This window comes from Rutilus rutilus (assembly GCF_951802725.1).
Source record: "Rutilus rutilus genome assembly, chromosome: 7".
Lineage (NCBI taxonomy): Eukaryota > Metazoa > Chordata > Actinopteri > Cypriniformes > Leuciscidae > Rutilus > Rutilus rutilus.
In genome coordinates this window covers 5,003,507-5,023,899 of record NC_140221.1, presented here as the reverse complement: position 1 = coordinate 5,023,899, position 20,393 = coordinate 5,003,507, and the positions used below count along the sequence as shown (strand labels likewise).

The 20,393-nt window shown below is 37.1% G+C and overlaps 2 protein-coding genes across 2 annotated transcripts; one reads left to right on the top strand and one right to left on the bottom strand.

Moving 5' to 3' along the window:
* The first annotated feature begins 8,138 nt into the window (after nt 1–8,138).
* LOC311294161 (ADP/ATP translocase 3) lies at nt 8,139–12,858 on the top strand. The gene is made up of 4 exons (XM_084414878.1): nt 8,139–8,412; nt 9,640–10,126; nt 12,036–12,176; nt 12,274–12,858. Exons 1-4 carry the CDS (start codon nt 8,302–8,304, stop codon nt 12,429–12,431), a joined length of 897 nt encoding a protein of 298 aa, XP_084271004.1. The 5' UTR covers nt 8,139–8,301; the 3' UTR covers nt 12,432–12,858.
* A 1,870-nt stretch (nt 12,859–14,728) lies between these two features.
* LOC311293971 (putative defense protein 3) lies at nt 14,729–19,122 on the bottom strand. The gene is made up of 5 exons (XM_084414581.1): nt 18,593–19,122; nt 17,578–17,690; nt 16,548–16,657; nt 16,308–16,372; nt 14,729–16,014 (listed from the first exon to the last, which is right to left on the bottom strand). Exons 1-5 carry the CDS (start codon nt 18,783–18,785, stop codon nt 15,908–15,910), a joined length of 588 nt encoding a protein of 195 aa, XP_084270707.1. The 5' UTR covers nt 18,786–19,122; the 3' UTR covers nt 14,729–15,907.
* Nucleotides 19,123–20,393: the final 1,271 nt, after the last annotated feature.

Sequence of the window (20,393 nt, the reverse complement as noted above, 5' to 3'; positions counted from 1 at the left end):
AGGACTAGCAAAAAAAAAAACTCATGCTCATGCTTATATATCTGTCATTCATGTTTTCCATATATAAATTACTGAAAATATTGTAGAGGATTCCATCAATAAAAACAAAACCTGCTATAGTTTAAATGTATGTGTGATTAAATATGCAAAGCCATATATGATGATTATTCATTAATTAATTGGGGTTGCGGATGTTCTCTCTCATGCATTAATTACATCCGCATTAGCATATCAATTAGATGAATCAGAGATCATGTAATTAAAGCCCGAGTAGGAGCACCTGCTGCCTCTGTTTATGTTTGTGTATGTGATATCATGCCTTTGGCTGAGCTACACTTGTCAATCAATTGCCTCTTTATTCTGTTTGCCTCTGATGGAATGTTTCACATTTAGATATTTTACGAACATTTCTTTTTTATATATTTTAAGTCGAAAAATCTATTAAATTAAATCAAAATAACTAGTAGCCTAAATATTTTGTCATTTACACGGTATGCAACATTGTTTCACAAAAGAACACATCTTAATTAGAGGAAGGGTTTTCCACACAAATATCTAATAACATCTAGAATCCATTAGCTGTTGATCAGCAGTCCTCTTGAATCGGTCCGCTTGCTCAAACTACTCATGGCTTTTGAGATGGGTCCATCTGCTGGCCACATGATGTCCCAACAACTCTGATTGGCTCCTTGCTTGCAGTTTCTGCTACATAACATATAAGTGTATTTTCTAATGTAACAACTTCAAAAACTACATTTTATAGTCATTAATGTGTTCAGGAATCCCTCATTAACAGACACAAAACCCTTTGATGCTCAACATGTGTCATGGATACACTTGATTGTAAAATTGACAACTGGATTAGTTTTACACACACTAAATATATGATCATTTATCCTTTAGTTTTCCTATGCATGCGTCCACCGTATGCTCCATTTACTTCCATATTCACTTGTCTCTTTTCGTCACTTTCATCGTTTTCTTTTTCGTCTCTCTTTCTGCATCAAACTGATTCAATGCTCATAATTCATTTTTCTTCCAGTTAAACTCGTCAGGTGTAATTAACTTTACAGTGGACATAGGTAATCTCTTCCTGGCATCCCAGCAGCGCAGGGTCAGTGGTGGTGGCTTCTGCGATTTGAGTGGCCAAGGTCCACTGGATAGGATTCACAATCACCGGAAGAAGGATGGTCTCAGGCTCAGAGCAAGGAGACTTGAGTTGAGACGAGACTGGGAATCTGCCTTGATGTTCTTGGACCCTGGACAATAGGAGACCATGAAGTCAAACCAGCTGAAGAACAGGGCCCACCATGCCTGGCAGAGGTCAGCCGGTGACAGATATACCAGGTGGTCAGTAATGATGAGGAAAGGATGACAGGGACCCTCCTTGAGTGCCAGCTTGATTGCAAGGAGTTCCCGGTTGCCAATATCATAGTTTCCAGGGAAACTTCCCATGGAGAAGGCGTCACAGGTGTCCAGACGTCCTGTTTTTCCCAGGACAGTCCCGTCTTTCAGCTCTATTTTAGTCTCCTGACCTATCATGAAAAAAAATATGTTTTTACCCCTATGAATTAGCATGTTGCTAGCATGTTTTATCACATTGCTAGCATAAACTAGCATGTTTTAACACATTGCTAACATGAATTAACCTGTTACTAGCATGTTTTAACACATTGCTAACATGAATTAACCTGTTACTAGCATGTTTTACCACATTGCTAACATGATTTAGCACGTTGCTAGCATGAATTAACAGGTTTTAACCATAGACTGTAAAAAAATATGAACGTAGTGTCCGTGAAGTCACCCGTAGGTTTCTGAAGAACCTTTTTGAAGCCCAAAGTGTGCGAATCCGGCTGTCGCCATCTTGGCAGCATGTTACCGCGCGTCACTCCCGGATAACCGAAAATGGGCAAAGAGGCGGGATTAGCTGAGGTGACGTGATGCTAACAGACTGCAGACAAATGGCTAGTAGTGACAGCAGAGACAATCCACCTGTCACTCAAGTGGCCACGCCCTTAATTATGCAAAACTTTAAGGCTTAATATAATTTAAATGGATGAGTTATAAAAAAAAATCCCTCACCCTCACCCCCCTCACAGTTGTCATGAAGGGCAAAATTAGCTATATAGCCTCCTAGACCAAAACTACTTTTTGTACCAGGCTGTTTTCTGCTGTAAATTTGGGCATTTTATCATGGGAGGTCAATGGGATTTACTCTCTTTTAGAGCCTGTCTCTAGCGGCCAGTTGATGAATTGCAGTTTAAGTCACTTTCATGTTGGATTCAAGAGAGAGACCGGAAGATTGGTTTAACACGTTGCTGACATTAATTATCATATTGCTAGCATGATTTAACATGGTTCTAGAATGATTTAGCATGTTGCTAACATGTCCTAAGCTAGTTGCTAGGCTTTGCCAGTTACAAATAGTGGATGAAGCTTATAGCCTACTTTATTACAGTTATTGTAGGCTATTAAAGTTTTGACCTCCTCAATGAAAGCGTATGGGACTTTTATGATTTTAACATTTTAATTTGTAAATTAACATTTGTGGAGCTCGCTTTACCATTGCTCACAGAGTCAGCAATTTTTTTCTGAGACGCAAAGTTGTACGGAGCCCCCCTAGTCCCACTTTGGCAAAAAAAAATTATTATAACTATCTTGTGGCCTCAAGATAGTAACTCGTGGCCTCAAGATAGTAACTCGTGGCCTCAAGATAGTAACTCGTGGCCTCAAGATAGTAACTCGTGGCCTCAAGATAGTAACTCGTGGCCTCAAGATAGTAACTCGTGGCCTCAAGATAGTATATCTCGTGGCCTCAAGATAGTAACTCGTGGCCTCAAGATACTAACTCGTGGCCTCAAGATAGTAACTCGTGGCCTCAAGATACTAACTCGTGGCCACGAGAAAGTGAGTTTTTTCAAGGCGAACGTTTCCATGTTAATGTTTCCATGGCGACGCGTCACGCGATTGACCGCAGCCACAATAATACTGTATGACAGATGTGTCGCTTTTATTTCGCTTTTCCTTTTTTATTCAAAATATTCACAAACTTGCTTACCATGTCATCAACTAGCCTATCTGATATTCCGATTCTCACATACGTGTAAGTGAGTGTGTTGTTTAAAAACCTTTATAAATAATCTTGATCTATAATAACGTTATGGGCGCTGCAATGTTGTCCGTCGGATTTACAGCACGTGAATTCATCAGTTTCTCCCGAAATAAATGCAAGAAAGTGGCCGGTGAACTGAGAAGAATAGAGTAAACTTTATAGTTCCTTGTCTTGACTCTTGCACTATGTTTGTCTAATATGAATAACACATGTCGGGAAATTATATTTGAATAGATTGTTATTGCTGCTTCCACAGACATCAGTGTGTTTTACAAACTCCAAATGTATTGTTTTACTCGTGCTTATGTATTTAAATATCTGAAACCAAAAATAAACATTATGAAGTTGAAAAACTGCTTAGTTGTGATGACAGCGCTGAACGCGTCCGACTCTGGGCTCGTTTAAAACCCTTTATAAATAATCTTGATCTATAATAACATGAGATGGGCGCTGCAATGTTGTCCTGTCAGTCGGATTTACAGCACGTAAATTCATCAGTTTCTCCCGAAATAAATGCAAGAAAGTGGCCGGTGAACTGAGAAGAATAGAATAAACTTTATAGTTCCTTGTCTTGCACTATGTTTGTCTAATATGAATAACACATGTCGGCAAATTATATTTGAATAGATTGTTATTGCTGCTTCACAGACATCAGTGTGTTTTACAAACTCCAAATGTATTGTTTTACTCGTGCTTATGTGTATTTAAATATCTGAAACCAAAAATAAACATTATGAAGTTGAAAAAACTGCTTAGTTGTGATGACAGCGCTGAACGCGTCCGACTCTGGCTCAGCGCCAGCCAATGCGCGAAAGCACAGTTTGAATCTGGCAGTGCTGAACATTCTAAATGTGGCGCCGTACTCTCAGATAGGCTAGTTGATGACATGGTAAGCAAGTTTGTGAATATTTTGAATAAAAAAGGAAAAGCGAAATAAAAGCGACACATCTAATACAGTATTATTGTGGCTGCAGTGTATCGCGTGACGCGTCGCCATGGAAACATTAAAGGGAACGTTCGCCTTGAAAAAACTTACTTTCTCGTGGCCACGAGTTAGTATCTTGAGGCCACGAGTTACTATCTTGAGGCCACGAGTTACTATCTTGAGGCCACGAGATATACTATCTTGAGGCCACGAGTTAGTATCTTGAGGCCACGAGTTACTATCTTGAGGCCACGAGTTAGTATCTTGAGGCCACGAGTTACTATCTTGAGGCCACGAGTTACTATCTTGAGGCCACAAGATAGTTATAATAATTTTTTTTTGCCAAAGTGGGACTAGGGGGGCTCCGTAAAGTTGTGAATCTGATAAAGTGCATGAATTTGAAGACCTTTTTGTATACAATTCTGTTGTTTATGGCCATAGTTTTTGGTCAGCTGACTGCACTGCAAAATTGATCAAGAAGACTGTGATCCAAAATTTTCTTCTGCTCGCACCAAATCTGAGGCTATAGATAGATAGATAGATAGATAGATAGATAGATAGATAGATAGATAGATAGATAGATAGATAGATAGATAGATAGATAGATAGATAGATAGATAGATAGATAGTAGGGAAGGAGGAGTGGCCAGTAAAAGCTCTGTTTATTGAACACAAAAATAAAACACGGACACAATGGCTTGCATCATCAACAAACGCAGAGTCACTCTCAGGTCTCTCTTCTCGCTGGCAGACAGCAGGTTTTTTGATAACACCTGTTAGTCTCAGTTACACACAGGTGTTCCCTTACCTCACACATCTCCCGATCTCTCTCTCTCTCTCTCCATCCTCAGACCGCGCCCTCTAAAATGCTCAATGTGGACTATGATTTACTATAAACGTATCTAGAAATGAGTGCTTATGAAAAAATATGGCAGCAAGCAGGAGGTATAATTTCCAGGAGGTCACGTGCCAGCTGAGCAATTATTAAAGATAATTATGATAACTCTAACGGATACCAACCTCCTTTATGGGAAAGAGTAAAATGAAAGCTCTCACCCGAGAAGAGAATTGACATCTGACAGAAAAATCTATGCTTTTAAACTACATATCTCCAATTTTGCATTTCAAACAAAATGTTTCAAAATAATGGAAAATCCCAGCTGTTATTATTACTTCCAGTTCATATGTCAAACTGAAACCCTCTATATTCCATAGTTTTGTTTATATATATATATAAAAGATTAAAGTATGCAAGATCTGTCTACGTACAAAGAAAAAAGAAAAAGAAAAAACAGCCAATGGCGTTAGGAGGTGTGGCATTTATTGTCAGATGTAAGGAGAGATGTTGTGTTAGAGGTGTAAAATATCGGAGATATTTGGTTGCAATGTGTGGAGCAAACATGAATATTCATGAGTTTCCTGTTTCATGCAGTTACCATGAAATCAAAATTTACACTTCTAATTTTTATGGAATAATGCAGTTATTATTATAAATGAATTATCAGTGCACATTATATTTTTTTATTCACAAGCCCTCATCATTTTTAATCAAAATAACTTCCCCCTTCCTCTAGCAACAACATCTCTTCTCTGATGATGTCTGCACCATAACAATTAGAGACAAAAAAAACACCTGATGCAATGTGAATCAGATCAGTTTGACACAAAGTCATGGAACTATTATTGTGTTGGTCAATTTGTGAAATAAGCAACCATGCAGTAGCCTACTTTTCACTTTTAGTTCTATTCTATAATAATAATTAAACAATTAAATAATAATAATAGGTCATATAGTAATTATGCAAAGATAAAAGTTACTCAATAGAGTCAATAGCAATTTGTTTGTGCTAAATAAAGAGAACAACTGATAAACAACTGATAAAGCTGTTGTTAATGTTAAAATGTTAATGTTGTTGAATGTTAAAGATTCATTCTCAAATGAGAAAACATGAGACATTAATTTGGAACAAATAATTTGGAATTTACATACATATTTACAAACAAATATCTTATCATACTGTACAAATGAAAATTGCTCCAAAACTTGTTATATTGATTATATTGTTGGTATTGGTCATTACTACATATAACTCATCACCTCCCATTAAGATCTTAAAAAAAAGGTTGCAAAGAAAATGTTGAGGTGAGGATCTATTCACAATGGTAATTATTATTTTTTTAAACAAAAGACTAAGGCACTCAGGAGAACCAGGAAACAACAAACGGGAATAAAACACCATACACGATGAGAACAGACCAAGAACCAAACAGGTTCACCTATGTACAGTATGTATATATATATATATATATATATATATATATATATATATATATATATATATATATATATATATGGGAGAAAACAATGTGGGAGAAAACAAGAAACAAGTGGGACTAACCAATTAACAAACCAGTAACCATGAAACAGATGAAATTGGGACTAAATATGGGATGAAACTGGACTCAAAGTAGAAAAACAGAAACAAGATGAGACATAACCCCCCTTTATTGGAACGCAGTCAACGTCATTCCAAGCTACGACATCCCTCCGTCCTCCGAGGTAACCAGCATTAAATCCAGTACAGACAGGCCAATAAGCTCTGGCTCCAGGACGGACTGGGCCTCTGTCAGACAAGCGCACATACACTGGTTCAGGGTCTATGATGAGCATGACAAGGGCCGGGGACTCGGGGAGGTCTCTGGAAGGACATCCAGGACAGATTGGGGAGGCTGAAATTCTTCTTCACCTCATCCACTGTGAAGGTGCTGAAGTGCCCACTCCATGTCCTCACAGAAGGTCCCTGGAGGACCAGCCCCAAGCAAAAGAGATTTTGTATCTGCATTTAATCCAGCATGGAAAAATACTCAGAGGTAGTCGTCTGGGTGATGCACACGCGATCAGGTCTAAAAACTCACGTGTTCCTCAAGGGGACGAATCCCCTGAGTGAGGAGGATCTGCACTCCTGCTAGATCCATATACATCTCTTCTTCTGTCACAAGGTGGTTGCAAAGACAGAATTAAGGCCAGGATCTATTAACTAAACACAGGAGATGAAACTGAACTCAAAGTAGTAAAAAAACAAAAACAAGATGTGACGCATTCAGAGGATGTATCCCATGTTTACACATGAGTGCAAAGCTGGACTCATATTTATATAAGACATGAGAAATTCAGGTCTCGCCCTATTATTTTGGGAATAAACAAATAAAATGCAAGTATAGATTAAACATTTGTATTAATGCCCCGCATAAACTGCCTGATTGAAAGCAGAGAGGTACTGTGTCATACACTTGTCATTGTGAGGTATAAATTTGCAGATGCTTCTTGCCTGAAGGAACTGCAATATTTATAAAATGTATAAAATAAATTATGTTTAGTGCAGTATATTTCCCTTAAAATAAGTTAAACTTCTATAACTTTTAAAGGGGCTATATGCAAGAATTTTCATGTATTCATCGCTTTTTTGTTTTGTTTTGTTTTGTTTTTTGAAAAGCCTAAATTTAATCTGTTCATCATATAAAGCGATCGTGTCTCTTTAGAAAATTTGGACTAAACCGCTCAATATGGATTAGTTTTACGATCTCTTCATGAACTTTTTGAAGAGTCAAAGTGGTAGTTGCGTAGCTGTCAATGGAGGGACAGAAACTCAGATATCCTGAGAAAAGATCTTCATTTGTGTTCTGATGATGAATAAAAGTCTTACAGGTTTGGAACGAAATGAGGGTGATTATTAATGACAGAATTTTCATTTTTGGGTGAACTATCACACCAGTGTGGCTAATAAAACTATAGGGTTTCTGAATTCTACATAGCCTCTTTAACAGTAAATAAGCTATTAAATAACATATAAGTTGTAGGGCTATACTATGATTTATTAGTGCTGCCAGTTATCAGAAATGATTCAAATTAAGCCTATCTCCTACTGACCATTTGTAGAAGCCAGCTTCAAATTAAGCTGGTTTGGTGTGGTCTTCCCATCTACCACCTGCATGTTCCAAAACGCAGATCGAGCTGGTCATGCTGGTTGACAAGCTGGTCTAACTGGTTTTTCCAAGTGCACTCGAATACCACAGAACAGTTCGTGTTTCCTCCTCCCTACAGTACAGAAGGACCAATAACAAAACACACCTGACATCCCGCTGGATCTCGTGATCGAGGCTTTAGAAAAGCCATTGAGCGCGTCTATAAATTAAGTCATTTCGATGGGTTTGGCGAACAGCCTTCCTGACAGCCCGCAGCATCACGCAGCATCACGCAACAATGAGTGACACAGTCATTTCTTTCGCCAAGGACTTTTTAGCAGGTGGAATCGCCGCCGCGATCTCCGAGACTGCTGTTGCGCCCATAGAAAGAGTCAAGCTGCTCCTTCAGGTACGCTTTATAACGAAGTAGCCTATATATTACCGAAAATATGTAGGCTATTACATTCTAAATGAGGAAAAATGATCTTTTTCACACATTTGTCCATCTTGGAGATAAGATCATGTTCTTAATGATACTACATAACCTTATCTTTATAATAGGCCGATAATAAAAATATATTGGACCAATGATGATTCTGAAATATGATTCGCCTGGACTGGAGCCAGAACTGTTGCTATGCACGCGCATCTGACACAAACTGCGCACTATATTTCAGTGTTGTTCATGTTTGGATATTTCAGCAAGCAGTTCGCGTTGTGTATAATCAGTTTAACAGCATTAAGTTAAAGTGAACTTTATCATTCAACATGCATTGTGCTTGTGCATTGTAGACGTTTTCTTGAATTCTTGAATTCAATTAAACTACATTTGTGAAATATTATATCTCTAAATATTTTTTCCATAAAGTAACGATTAAAATGTTTTATTTTAGAAAGTAGCCTAGATACATAATCTGTCAATCAGGTGACTATTCACATTCTAGGTATTTATCCAAGCTATGAACAAATTATTTTGTCAGTAACATAAAAAAAAAAAAAAAATCCAAACCCATGTAATGCTGAGTTTGGCTAATAGAATATGTAGGCTACTTGATTAAGGGTTTTATGTAAGGTTCTTTTTGTGTTTTGGGAATTGACAATTTCTTCACATTGTCAAATTCCAAATATACCTCTCATTATAGAATACCCATATGCCTCAATTCAGAGCAAAATTGCAATAATAAATAAATCAGAAGCTCAGAGCTATAGAAATGCATCTTTATATTTACAAATAGGCTAAAACTTAATATTGCGAGTCTATATAGGCTACGAGTACATTATTACATGATTCCCACTCTGCTACAATGTCAGCGAGCAGCAGCATCACACAACAAAACAGATTATAATCAACACAATCTACAACACGACTTGCTCAGTTTCCACTGGTGTAAGGTCTTTCAAGCGCACAACCTGTATGTAATTCAACTCTCGGCTTGACCTGCATTGGGGCGTGGCTCCCATGCGAATAAAAACGATCTAAAAATCATCATTTTGGAGTTGAAAAGTTACAATCTGGTATTGAAATATTTTGTTGACTGACTGACAACTTCGTCAACAAGATCGTGCAGACAATCAGAATTCTTTAAATGATGTGCTGATATTTAATCGTTTGAAAAACTGTGCCATTTTCTTACAGATCCAGCATGCCAGCAAGCAAATCGCAGTAGACAAACAATACAAAGGTATTGTAGACTGTTTAGTACGTATTCCCAAGGAGCAGGGCTTCCTGTCCTTCTGGAGAGGCAACTCGGCCAATGTCATTAGGTACTTCCTAACACAGGCTCTCAACTTTGCTTTCAAGGATAAGTATAAGAAGATTTTCCTGGATGGCGTTGACAGCCGCACTCAGTTTTGGAGGTACTTCGCTGGTAACCTGGCGTCTGGTGGAGCTGCTGGAGCCACGTCTCTGTGCCTCGTCTACCCGCTCGACTTTGCCAGAACCCGCTTGGCTGCTGATGTCGGGAAGACTTGTGCGGAGAGAGAATTCACAGGCCTTTCAAACTGTTTAGGAAAGATCTTCAAGTCTGACGGTGTGAAGGGCTTGTATCACGGCTTCAACGTGTCTGTGCAAGGCATCATCATCTATAGGGCGGCGTACTTCGGCATCTATGACACTGCAAAAGGTAGCTTTTCAAGACTAGAATCTTGACGATAATCAGGATTATTTTACTCGAATTATAATTGTGATTGTTAATACTTTTTCATTTGAGAAATGTCTTTACATTTTTTTTTTATTATTGCTCTTTCATGCACAGATATGCAAAGATAGGTGCATTTATTCAGCAACCACAATTGCAAATAATGTAGGCGAGACACATGTTTGGAGGCTTGTTACCAATTTAAAATAACAGAAATGTGTAAAAAACCAATGGGCCAATGGTAACACTTTATTTTACAGTGTCATTGTTACATTTAGTTACGATAGTAGTAACTATAAATTAAGCATAATTACATGCAACTAACCCTAAACCAAACCCTATAGTAAGTACATGTAGTTAATTATTATTACGCAGTACTTAAATGTATAATTAGAGTGTAACAAATACACCTTAAAATAAAGTGTAACCGTTTATTTTAAAGTGTCCTTGTTACAGTGTAGTTATACATTTAAGTACTGAGTAATAATAATTAACTACATGTACTTAGGGTTAGGAATAGGGTTTGGTTTAGGATTGGTTGAATGTAATTATACATAATTTATATTAGTATATTAGTTATTACATAAGTAATTACATGTAACGTGTAACAAGGACATTGTAAAATAAAGCGTTACCTTGCAGTATTTATTATAAAGGATTTATCCATGCACATCATTATTTTTTTCAAACAATTCATGTGACCTCATAATCTTTACTCAAATTTTACTCTGAGTACCTTTTCTTCTATGATATTTACTGTCTCGAGGGCGGGGCAACCTGTCACTCACATGAGATCTACCAAATCAAAATCAAAAATTTGTTTATTATGTCCTCAAACCAGGAGCCTCCAACATTTGCCAAACAAAGCGTAAAGAGGGCGGCACACTGAACGACAGGCACCACGTCTTTAAAATATGAGTAGATTGTAGATGTGTGTGCACTACTGGTGGCTGTTTAAAGTCCCCCACCACACCCATGTACTGGCCGATGAGGGCCCCAAGAGCCCCCATATCCTAGGACAAAAAACAAACAAACAAATAAAATAAATACATAAATAATTACTTTGGGCCCTAATAAAAAATAATCTTTTGGAAAACAATAGGGCCCTTCACACTTTCAGTTCTTGGGCCCTACAGCTCTACACTCAGGGCCGTACCCACCATAGAGGTCCCTGAGGTCCAGACCTCGGTATATAATAAAGATTGTGAAATAATTGCCTAAATTAACTCTACTTTAGGGTTGTAAGGAACACCAAGATAACCAACCTTCTCATCTGAGCTGTCAGCAGTCTGTCACCACTCGTCAATGTCAAAATGTTTGAGATGACCAATCAAATTAAAGCACGAATTCCAGCGCTATGAAACATTTCATATTTGACCACTGTTTTACGATATAAATGTAATCAGTGATGCAAACTAATACAATTTTGTTTAATTTAGCCATTTTGAGTTAAGGATATATAATTTATGTGATTCATGTAATTTAATTTCTAACGGTCAATGCCATGAGACAATAAATAAAATAGTAATATTGTACCACTTAAGAATGAAAGCTATAACATGCAACATGTAAAATGATGTTGTTCTTTTTGTGCTTTAGCCAAAAATATAATACTTTAATGAATGTTTTCAAACTAAAACACTCCATGTGAAGTGAGATCCTTCACACCGGGTCCAAACCGAGCATGATGCATCAAATATTCGTAATAATCCGCCTTTCCACACTGAATCAGAGCAGTTATTGTTCACTTCTGCATTGGGTTGGGACAGTTTTGTTGGGACAACCTTTTTTTATTATAGACTGAGATGTTGTATAAGATGTTGGTCTTATATTGTTAACCCTTATTGGGCAACGGCATCCATTTTGGTATGTTTGAAGCATGTGTGTTTTACAGGCATGCTGCCCGACCCTCAGAACACTCATTTCGTGGTCAGCTGGATGATCGCTCACACAGTCACTATTGTCGCCGGGTTCATCTCGTATCCCTTCGACACGGTGCGCCGTTGCATGATGATGCAGTCTGGACTTAAAGGAGGTAATATCCAAACACTGTTTTCCTCACGTTCCATCCAAAATCTGTGTTTGTTTGGTTATGTCTTTAATGTCATGAGTGTTTAATTCTTTTATTTTAGCTGATATAATGTACAGCGGCTCGCTGGACTGCTGGAGGAAGACTGCGCGTGATGAAGGCTTCAAGGCCTTCTTCAAGGGGGCCTGGTCTAATGTTCTCAGAAGCATGGGTGGATCCATCGTCCTGGTGCTGTACGACGAGCTCAAGAAGAATATGTAACACTTCACAGAGTTGCACTGTTTGAAGAAAAAACGTTCAAACCTGTGTATTATGTGAACTGCATGCGAATGCTTTACTCGTGAGGCTGGATACATTCTTAAAAATAAAAGTTCTTTATTGGCATCTATGGTTCCATGAAGAACCTTAAACATCCATGGAACCTTTTTGTTGCACAAACGTGTTCTTTTCAGAACTGTTCACTGAAAGGTTCTTTAGGGAAACAACGGTGGTTCTTCTATGGCATCACTGCAAAAAAACCTTGGAACCTTTCATTTTAAGGGTGTTGTACTATAGTTATATGATACATGTGCAGTTTTTCTTTTCTTAAATGCTTTAAATTATTTCCCTGACTTATCACTGGTCAATGTTGTCATTCAGATATCATATACACTCAAAAAATAAATAAAACATTTTAAAGCCTTTTTTCAAGATTTACACATTTCAATTAACTGTAAAATTCCATCAAATTGAATTGAATAATCTTTACATATTATTAATATTTTAAATTAAGTTAAAAAACAAAACAAAACTTTTGTATAAATCTTAAATTTAGACATATATATATATATATTTTTTTTTTTATGAATATGAATCATATAAACTAAAGGGTCCATTCCCTTGTTCCATTAAGATTTCTAAAACATGTTCTGGGCCCATAAGGATCTCAGGGGACTCCACTACACCGTCCCGTTTCCCCCTCAGTGACGTCCTGCTCCCTTTGGTCTGTTTTTAATCGTGACTTGAATAAAGTCAACATACTGAAGTCTACTGTTGTATAAGGTTGTTCATATGATCTGCCATAAAAATGACATGTTTGGATCACTGTTATTTTAGTTTTTATTTTAGTTCTGAATTAACTATTTTTATTAGTTATAATTTTAGTTTTCATGTTAATTTGAGTAATATTTTTTTTAGTAATTCAGTTATGTGCTTTTTGTTGGCCACAGTTATTGACCCAATAACGGCCCTAGAATTTTGTAAATATCTGAGTAAATATCTCTGAAGTATATTCCCAATAATATTTACCTTTATTTAGCACACCAGGGTGACTAGGAAAATGAAATTGTCCAGCTATGACTTCTTGTTTCACAGGAGTATAAATATGAGGAAACACAAAGACCAAATTCCTTGAATCATCCATCACAATGAGTAAAACCAAAGAATATATTTCTGATGTGCAGCAAAAGATTGAGCTTCACAAAATAGAAAGTGGCTGTAAGAAAATATCTAAAGCATTGAAAAGTGAAAGGTCCAATCAACTAAATATGCTATGAATCTGCCAGGAAGAGGATGTGTGTGTATTGTCTTAAAGCACGGCGAGGAGAGAGTTTGAGTGTTTGAGATGAGACTAAAAAAAGAGCTTTTTGGAAGCAAACACACCAGATGGGTTTAGTGCAAACAGGGATAAATGTACCCCGTGCTCACGGTTAAATTGTCGAGTTCACGCGCGTGATCATAGGTACTAAACCTATGCGCGTGAACTCGACAATCGACTACTGTGGACTTCGACCGAAAACAGGATGTAAATACAGGTATGTGCGCTGGCTGAATAAACATCATTTTTTATATATTTCTTTCACATCTACTGCAGTCAGATTCACCCGCGTTCACTCAGAAGGAATCACTCACATGACCTGTGCACTTGTAATGACACATCAAGGATGTTAAGAGGCTAAAAGCAGGTTTAAAACTTGCCCCATTGAAGTCAACAGGGTGCAAATTTTAAAACGAGGATAACACGGTGTAGGCAACACCGATTTTTGTCGTTGTTCTCTGTACTGACAGCACTCCAAATGTACAAAAAAATGAGCTCAATGTTAAAATTGACCGGAGTTCTCCTTTAATGTTATGGGCCTATTTTTTTTTGCTGGAGGTCCTGGACATCTTCTTCAGAAACATGTAATCATGGATTCTAGCAAATACCAAGAGATAAAAAATCTAACCCTGATGGCATCTGCTAGAAATCTTATAATGGGCTGTGGTTGGATCTTCATCAGAACAACGATCTTAAACAAATATCAAAATCAACACAAAAATGTGTCACTGAGCACAAAATGAAGCTTCTGTCATGAGCCGTCCCTGACCTGAACCCTATAGAAAATGAGTGGCTGAACTGAAGAGAAGAAGCGCCAACATGGATCTGGGAATCTGAAGGATCTGGAGAGATGTTGGTCATAATTATTGGCACCCTTTTATTAAAAACTTTTTGGCAACCTCCTTTTGCCAAGATAACAGCTCTGAGTCTTCTCCTATAATGCCTGATGAGTTTGGAGAACATCTGACAAGAGATCACAGATCACATCATGTTTTTTTATTGATGAAATTTTTTACAATTTGCACCCTACACAAAGCGGGCCTCGTGCTGAAAAGTTTGAGAATCACTGGCATAAGCAAAATCTGTTTAGAATTCGTTAATTCATTTATAAAGCCTTTAACCCCGGTTTAAGTTTAGCAAAATAGTGATGTTGTGCCTGCAATGTAGCATATTACTCTTTGAAAAGTTTGACATGCTGTAAAAACATAGTAGGCAGTATATGCTGTATTTCAATGTGATTTCAATGTGTTAGGCTCTATCGCTTTTTACAACATACTTTTTTTTTTTTTTTTTACAGAGGAATAAAAACAGTCTGGGATAAAATTCAAAATCTTCTCCATTGAAGACAGCACAGCCTCCAGTTGACACATATTTAATGCAAATATAGGTACAGACATACAAATGTTAATTTGAGCAGATATAATCCAGACACATGGGTGACCAGTGTAGATATGATGATATTGGACTAATGCGACCACATCTTCTGGACCTGCTCAGAGCTCCTGAGGTTCCTGGGTTTTAAAAGAGCTGTGCTTTATTAACGGAGATAATGGGTCATCCATCTAAAAGTTGTTTACGGTAGTCCACCATTGAAGTTATGATAGATACATAAATGTCTTCAAAATGACAATTACTGTCAAATATGACACTGAATCATCAATGTGTCATAAAACCAAAGAGTTGATGACTTCCGTATGGAAAAAAAATGACTATGGAAGTCAATGAGGCTGTTTGGTTACCAACATTCTTCAAAATATCTTCTTTTAAATTCAACAGAAGTAAGAAGCTCGTACAGGTTTTGGAACAACTTGAGGGTGAGTAAATGATAACAGCATTTTCATTTTTTGGATGAACTGTCCCTTTAATTCTTTGGTAATTTTGTGTGCAATCAGCGATGATGTTTCTGATTTTTCACCCGAGTAGCAAAATCTGAGTTTATGCACAAGGCATAATGTATATTATTGCATTACATTAAATACAACCCAAAATAAACCAAAAATAAGCTCAAAAGAACATTATAGTGCATTTTATTAAAATATTTTTTAACTATCTGCTAAATATAAGTCAGACAAATGAAATTGTGCATCTAAATATTCAATGCTGATTAAATATTTTACACTGAGTAACTGGGCTAGTATAATTTACTCTGTCCGGATCATTCTTAAGCAACTAGACATTGAACATTTGCCATCAGAACAACGAGAAGTATCAGGACAGGTGTGGCAGTTCTTCCAGCACTATTGTTCACATCAAGCGATGTTCCTCCACCTGATGATAGGAGAGAAAGATTATTACAGTGTTATTAAATTAATATGCTGTTTTACATGTTCAACTTTCTTTAGTGTGTAATGTTGCGGTTTGAGGATGACGATCTGCAAAGTTACAAAATCAATAATTCCCACCCAAGGCATACGCAAAATATGTGAAAACATTCAAGCATGAAAACCTATTCTAGTAGAGCCCAAACATCTAAATCAAGACTTTGTACAAGGGTATTGTGACAGCGTTTTAAAATGTACAAAACTATAGGGAATTATCCAATTGTTTCCATTGTTACTCACTTTGGGTCAGAGTCGGCGACTTCACATTTACCCAGAACACACTGCGCTGCTGAGCTACGGTGGCCCTGAGGAAGTAGTGGACAAATAAAATAAAGTGTTTTAAACATTTCTATGGGAGGAAAAAAAGCATTCAAATATCACATTCTTCATTTTTCACAATTTGAACCAAATACAACTTCCATCATTAGTAGGCCTACAGTCTTGCAGTATCAGTTTGAGATTGTAACTGTTCACTCTTACATGAAGAAGATGCTCTTTGCTGTAGCCGGTGGAGTCCAGGTATAGACGGTGGAGCTGTTTTTGATTACGGTGTTGGCATGTGTGATGGCTCCTTGCTGGTTTCCTGAACACTAGGAAACACAAGTGACATTCAGAAACTACAATTACTAAATCTATCAACCTTATTTTCAACACAAGAGTGGGAGCGGCCATTTGCAAATCGAATGTGTCTGGCTTCCACTGTCGTTCGCTTCCAGTTATTCATTTCCAGTTATGCTGCTTGATATTGCAAACTGGTATTTCCTACCATTTTATTTGAATGTATTGTCGTAACACACTGGTTTGTAGTGCAGATAGTTTTACCTTTACTGCACTTTGTTATTCTTCTACTTATTTACATATAGGCTTAGTCCCCAATGAATTGAAAGTCTCGCACATTCACAGAAAATTGTTTACTTCCGCGTTACAAAATACGGAGGATAACGGCTGTGATTTACTAATAGGTATACTATACCATACATTGGTTATACCACCTTTTGGTTATACCACCAAAGACAAGGAAGCCAGTTTAAATCTTACAAAATGGCTAGATATGTGAAATCCCTCAGAAGAATCTTCCATGAATCGCAGTTTGGAAACTTTGATCATCATGGTCATTTTTTGGGGTGCAGTGCAGTCTAATATTTCGAAATGAAGTGGTTCTGTCTTATTTAAATCATATCTAATCATATTACGCTTCTATTGTACCACAATTTTTAAACCCCAGATCGCACAGGTACGATGTCTGCTAAAGGGCGTTTCATCTGGAAAACATCTGTTGTGTACAAACATCTGATAAGCGTCTTGGAAAAAGAAATCTAAGAATAAACGAATAAATCATAAATATCTTAAAGACATTTTCTAAATGTCTAATTTAACATCTGACAGGAAACAGAGACATATTGCAGGTGAGCAAAATACATTTTGCAGATGTAAATGCAGACATCAAATAGATGTCTCCATGATGTGTGTGTGTGTGTGTGTGTCAGATATAGCCCACAGAAAGCCTCACCTCTAAGAACTTTGTGTTACTTGGAGGAGTCTGCCAGGTTCCTAATGCTTTAGTGTCGGATCCAGAGCGAGCCTCAAGGAGAACGCCACTATAGTCTGGACCTTTGATTACAACTGAATAACAACAAATTAATAAACATTTTCAATTGGAGATGTTATCACCACTTTAACCCCATTTTAGGTATTGATATGATATATCCCCTCCAGACATCACTTTTGGCCACTATTGTATTTGTTTTCAATGCCCTACAAGTTTGATTAAACCAAAATATGAGGAAACAATTATATATATATATATATTTAAACAAATATTTATAAATTATTTATTTTATAAAAAGGAATTGCAAAAAAAAAAAAAAAAAAAAAAGCTTAGAAAAACAAAAAGCTCACAGGAAAAAGCATACACTGACTACAACATAATCATTTATTAATATTTTGTTGGTTCTCTCTTGTTTCTGGATGTGTTACTAGTTTCTTTGCATGTCAGCCTGGCCAAAATGATTATTTGGCATGTTTCATTGCATTATCAATAAAAACAATAAAATAAAACAACTGACTCCAAGCACATCTACGCAATGTGCTTAAAATAAAAAAGAATAGCATTTGACAATATGGTGAAGGCCACTACTGGACATGCCTAAGAAATTAAATAGCAAAATGCAGTTAATATATTAACAGAAACTGGCCTAAGTGTTAAAAACTTCATGGTGACAAAGATGCAATTAAAAAAAACAAGGTAAAACAGAACCAAACCAAAGTCATTTCTGTTCATTGTTTTCCCCTGATACATTTATGGACAATACACTTTTATTTCTTGATTGAGAGTTTTCCATGACATAAAACTTCTTGGTATTCCAAATATGATTGATTTACATGACAGTTTAGTGAGAACTTTGAATTCAGTCGCGCAGATCTTGGAAGAAATCATGCATGTGTAGAATGTCAAGAATTCATTAATAAAATATTTCTTCTAAAGACAGCATTGAGCCGTCGTATTTTCTCCGAATGCTCCTCACCTGTGATGGGTTGTCCAGGCTGTAAAGTGGCGCTGCTCGTCTGGATGGTGTATGGAGCAGGGTTCGGCTGGGGCTGTATTGCTCCATGCCTCGGCATCATATCCACACATGTTGAAGCTGGAGCCCCGGATGGAAAGGACAGAGCAGACGTCAAAACTTGAAGTATGACCACCCCGAAAAACACAGCGTCCATCGTTCCTGAAACAGCTTTTTTAACAGCTCATTTGAAATAATAACCGCCAACACAAACAAATTTATACACAGAGATACTTGCAGTGGACATTCGACTTTTGAAAGGCACTTTTGCTGAGTCACAATTGCATAAAAAATGGATCCTTCACGGCAACACGCCATGCTGCCCCTCCCGTGCATAAAGTATTCACATGGGGTCAGGTGAGACGGATTCTCCTCGGTTTCGGGAATCTGTCATTGATCTGGACAAAGAAACAAAGACAGCCTCTGTTGGGAAGGAAATAAGCACGGAAATGTGTAATTCGACTTGCCAGACTCATGCTCTGTCCCACTGATATGAGGGTGGGTTGGTCATGGGGGATCTAAGAATTGGGTGTTTGGTAAACAGCCTTTTTTCTTAGTGATGTCATTCACTATTTAAATTGTTAAAAACTTACGTTAAAGGCTTTATTATTCAGAAAATGTACAAAGACCTACAGCAGCCTTAAAGTGTTTATAGTCTTAAGCCTTATGATCACAAAAAATAAAGAAATGATCAAATGTCAAACACGTTTCTCGTCTTTGCAATGACTCCACCAGTTGGAGTGAAGGTGATTTTCTGAAGGCATGTTCACACAGGTGGTTTATCACAATACATATGAAATGTTACCAATTAAATACCTTTTTTCATCACGCTATTATATTATCTTTTGAATCCGAACAAACATTAATGTGGCATGTTTTGCTTAAACAGTGAGCTTATGCTGTCTTTGTTTGACTTCCTTTGTATGGACAAAAAAAAGAAAACCATACAACATTGAGACATTTCTCAAAATATCTTCTTTTATCTTCCACAGAAGAAACAATATCATAATATCATGAGTAAGTAAACGGCACAATTTTAGTTTTAACTAAAAATATATAACTAAGTTAGTCTTCAAATTTTTTTCTTCCATACTGGTCATAATTTTCTTTAAGGCAGTTACACAAAAAGGTAGATTGGTCCAAGACTGATTAGCCTTAACTAATTGGACAGACTAGTTCTTAAGACAGCGTAAGGCCAGCCCAATCGGTCCGACGACTGTCTTGTCAGCTTGGCAAAGTAATTTAGTTCCAATTAAACTTTTATCTGACTCAATTTTATCACAACCTCGAATTTAGGTTGGAATGCCAATTGGTTATTGGTCATTTATATAATAGTTTGGCTACACATTTGATTATTCTATTCAACTCTGTACTTTATATTTTACCCATTCATTAGGAATCTATGTCGCTTTGAGGTCCTCTTGACGGCCGTTTAACGCGGGTCTCACGATAACAAACTCATCAGTTTTTGGTCACCAAGCAGAGGTAATTGGCTAATATCCTAGATGGTCGCATTCACGCTTAGTCTATGATATTTTGTATAGCCCCCATGGATCTGGATACACTTGAATTCAAATAACACTATCTGTAGTCAGAGGTCATGGCCACTACAGATATAAGCCGACCAATATTACTTCTCTGGTAGTAGCTTTGGGTTTGTCCACTCAAAACTGGACCTTGGTAAGTTACTAATCTGATGCAGCTTTGCGGTAACATACGCATTCGCTTAATCTACTTGGGAAAATAATTTCAGAGTAAGTCAGAA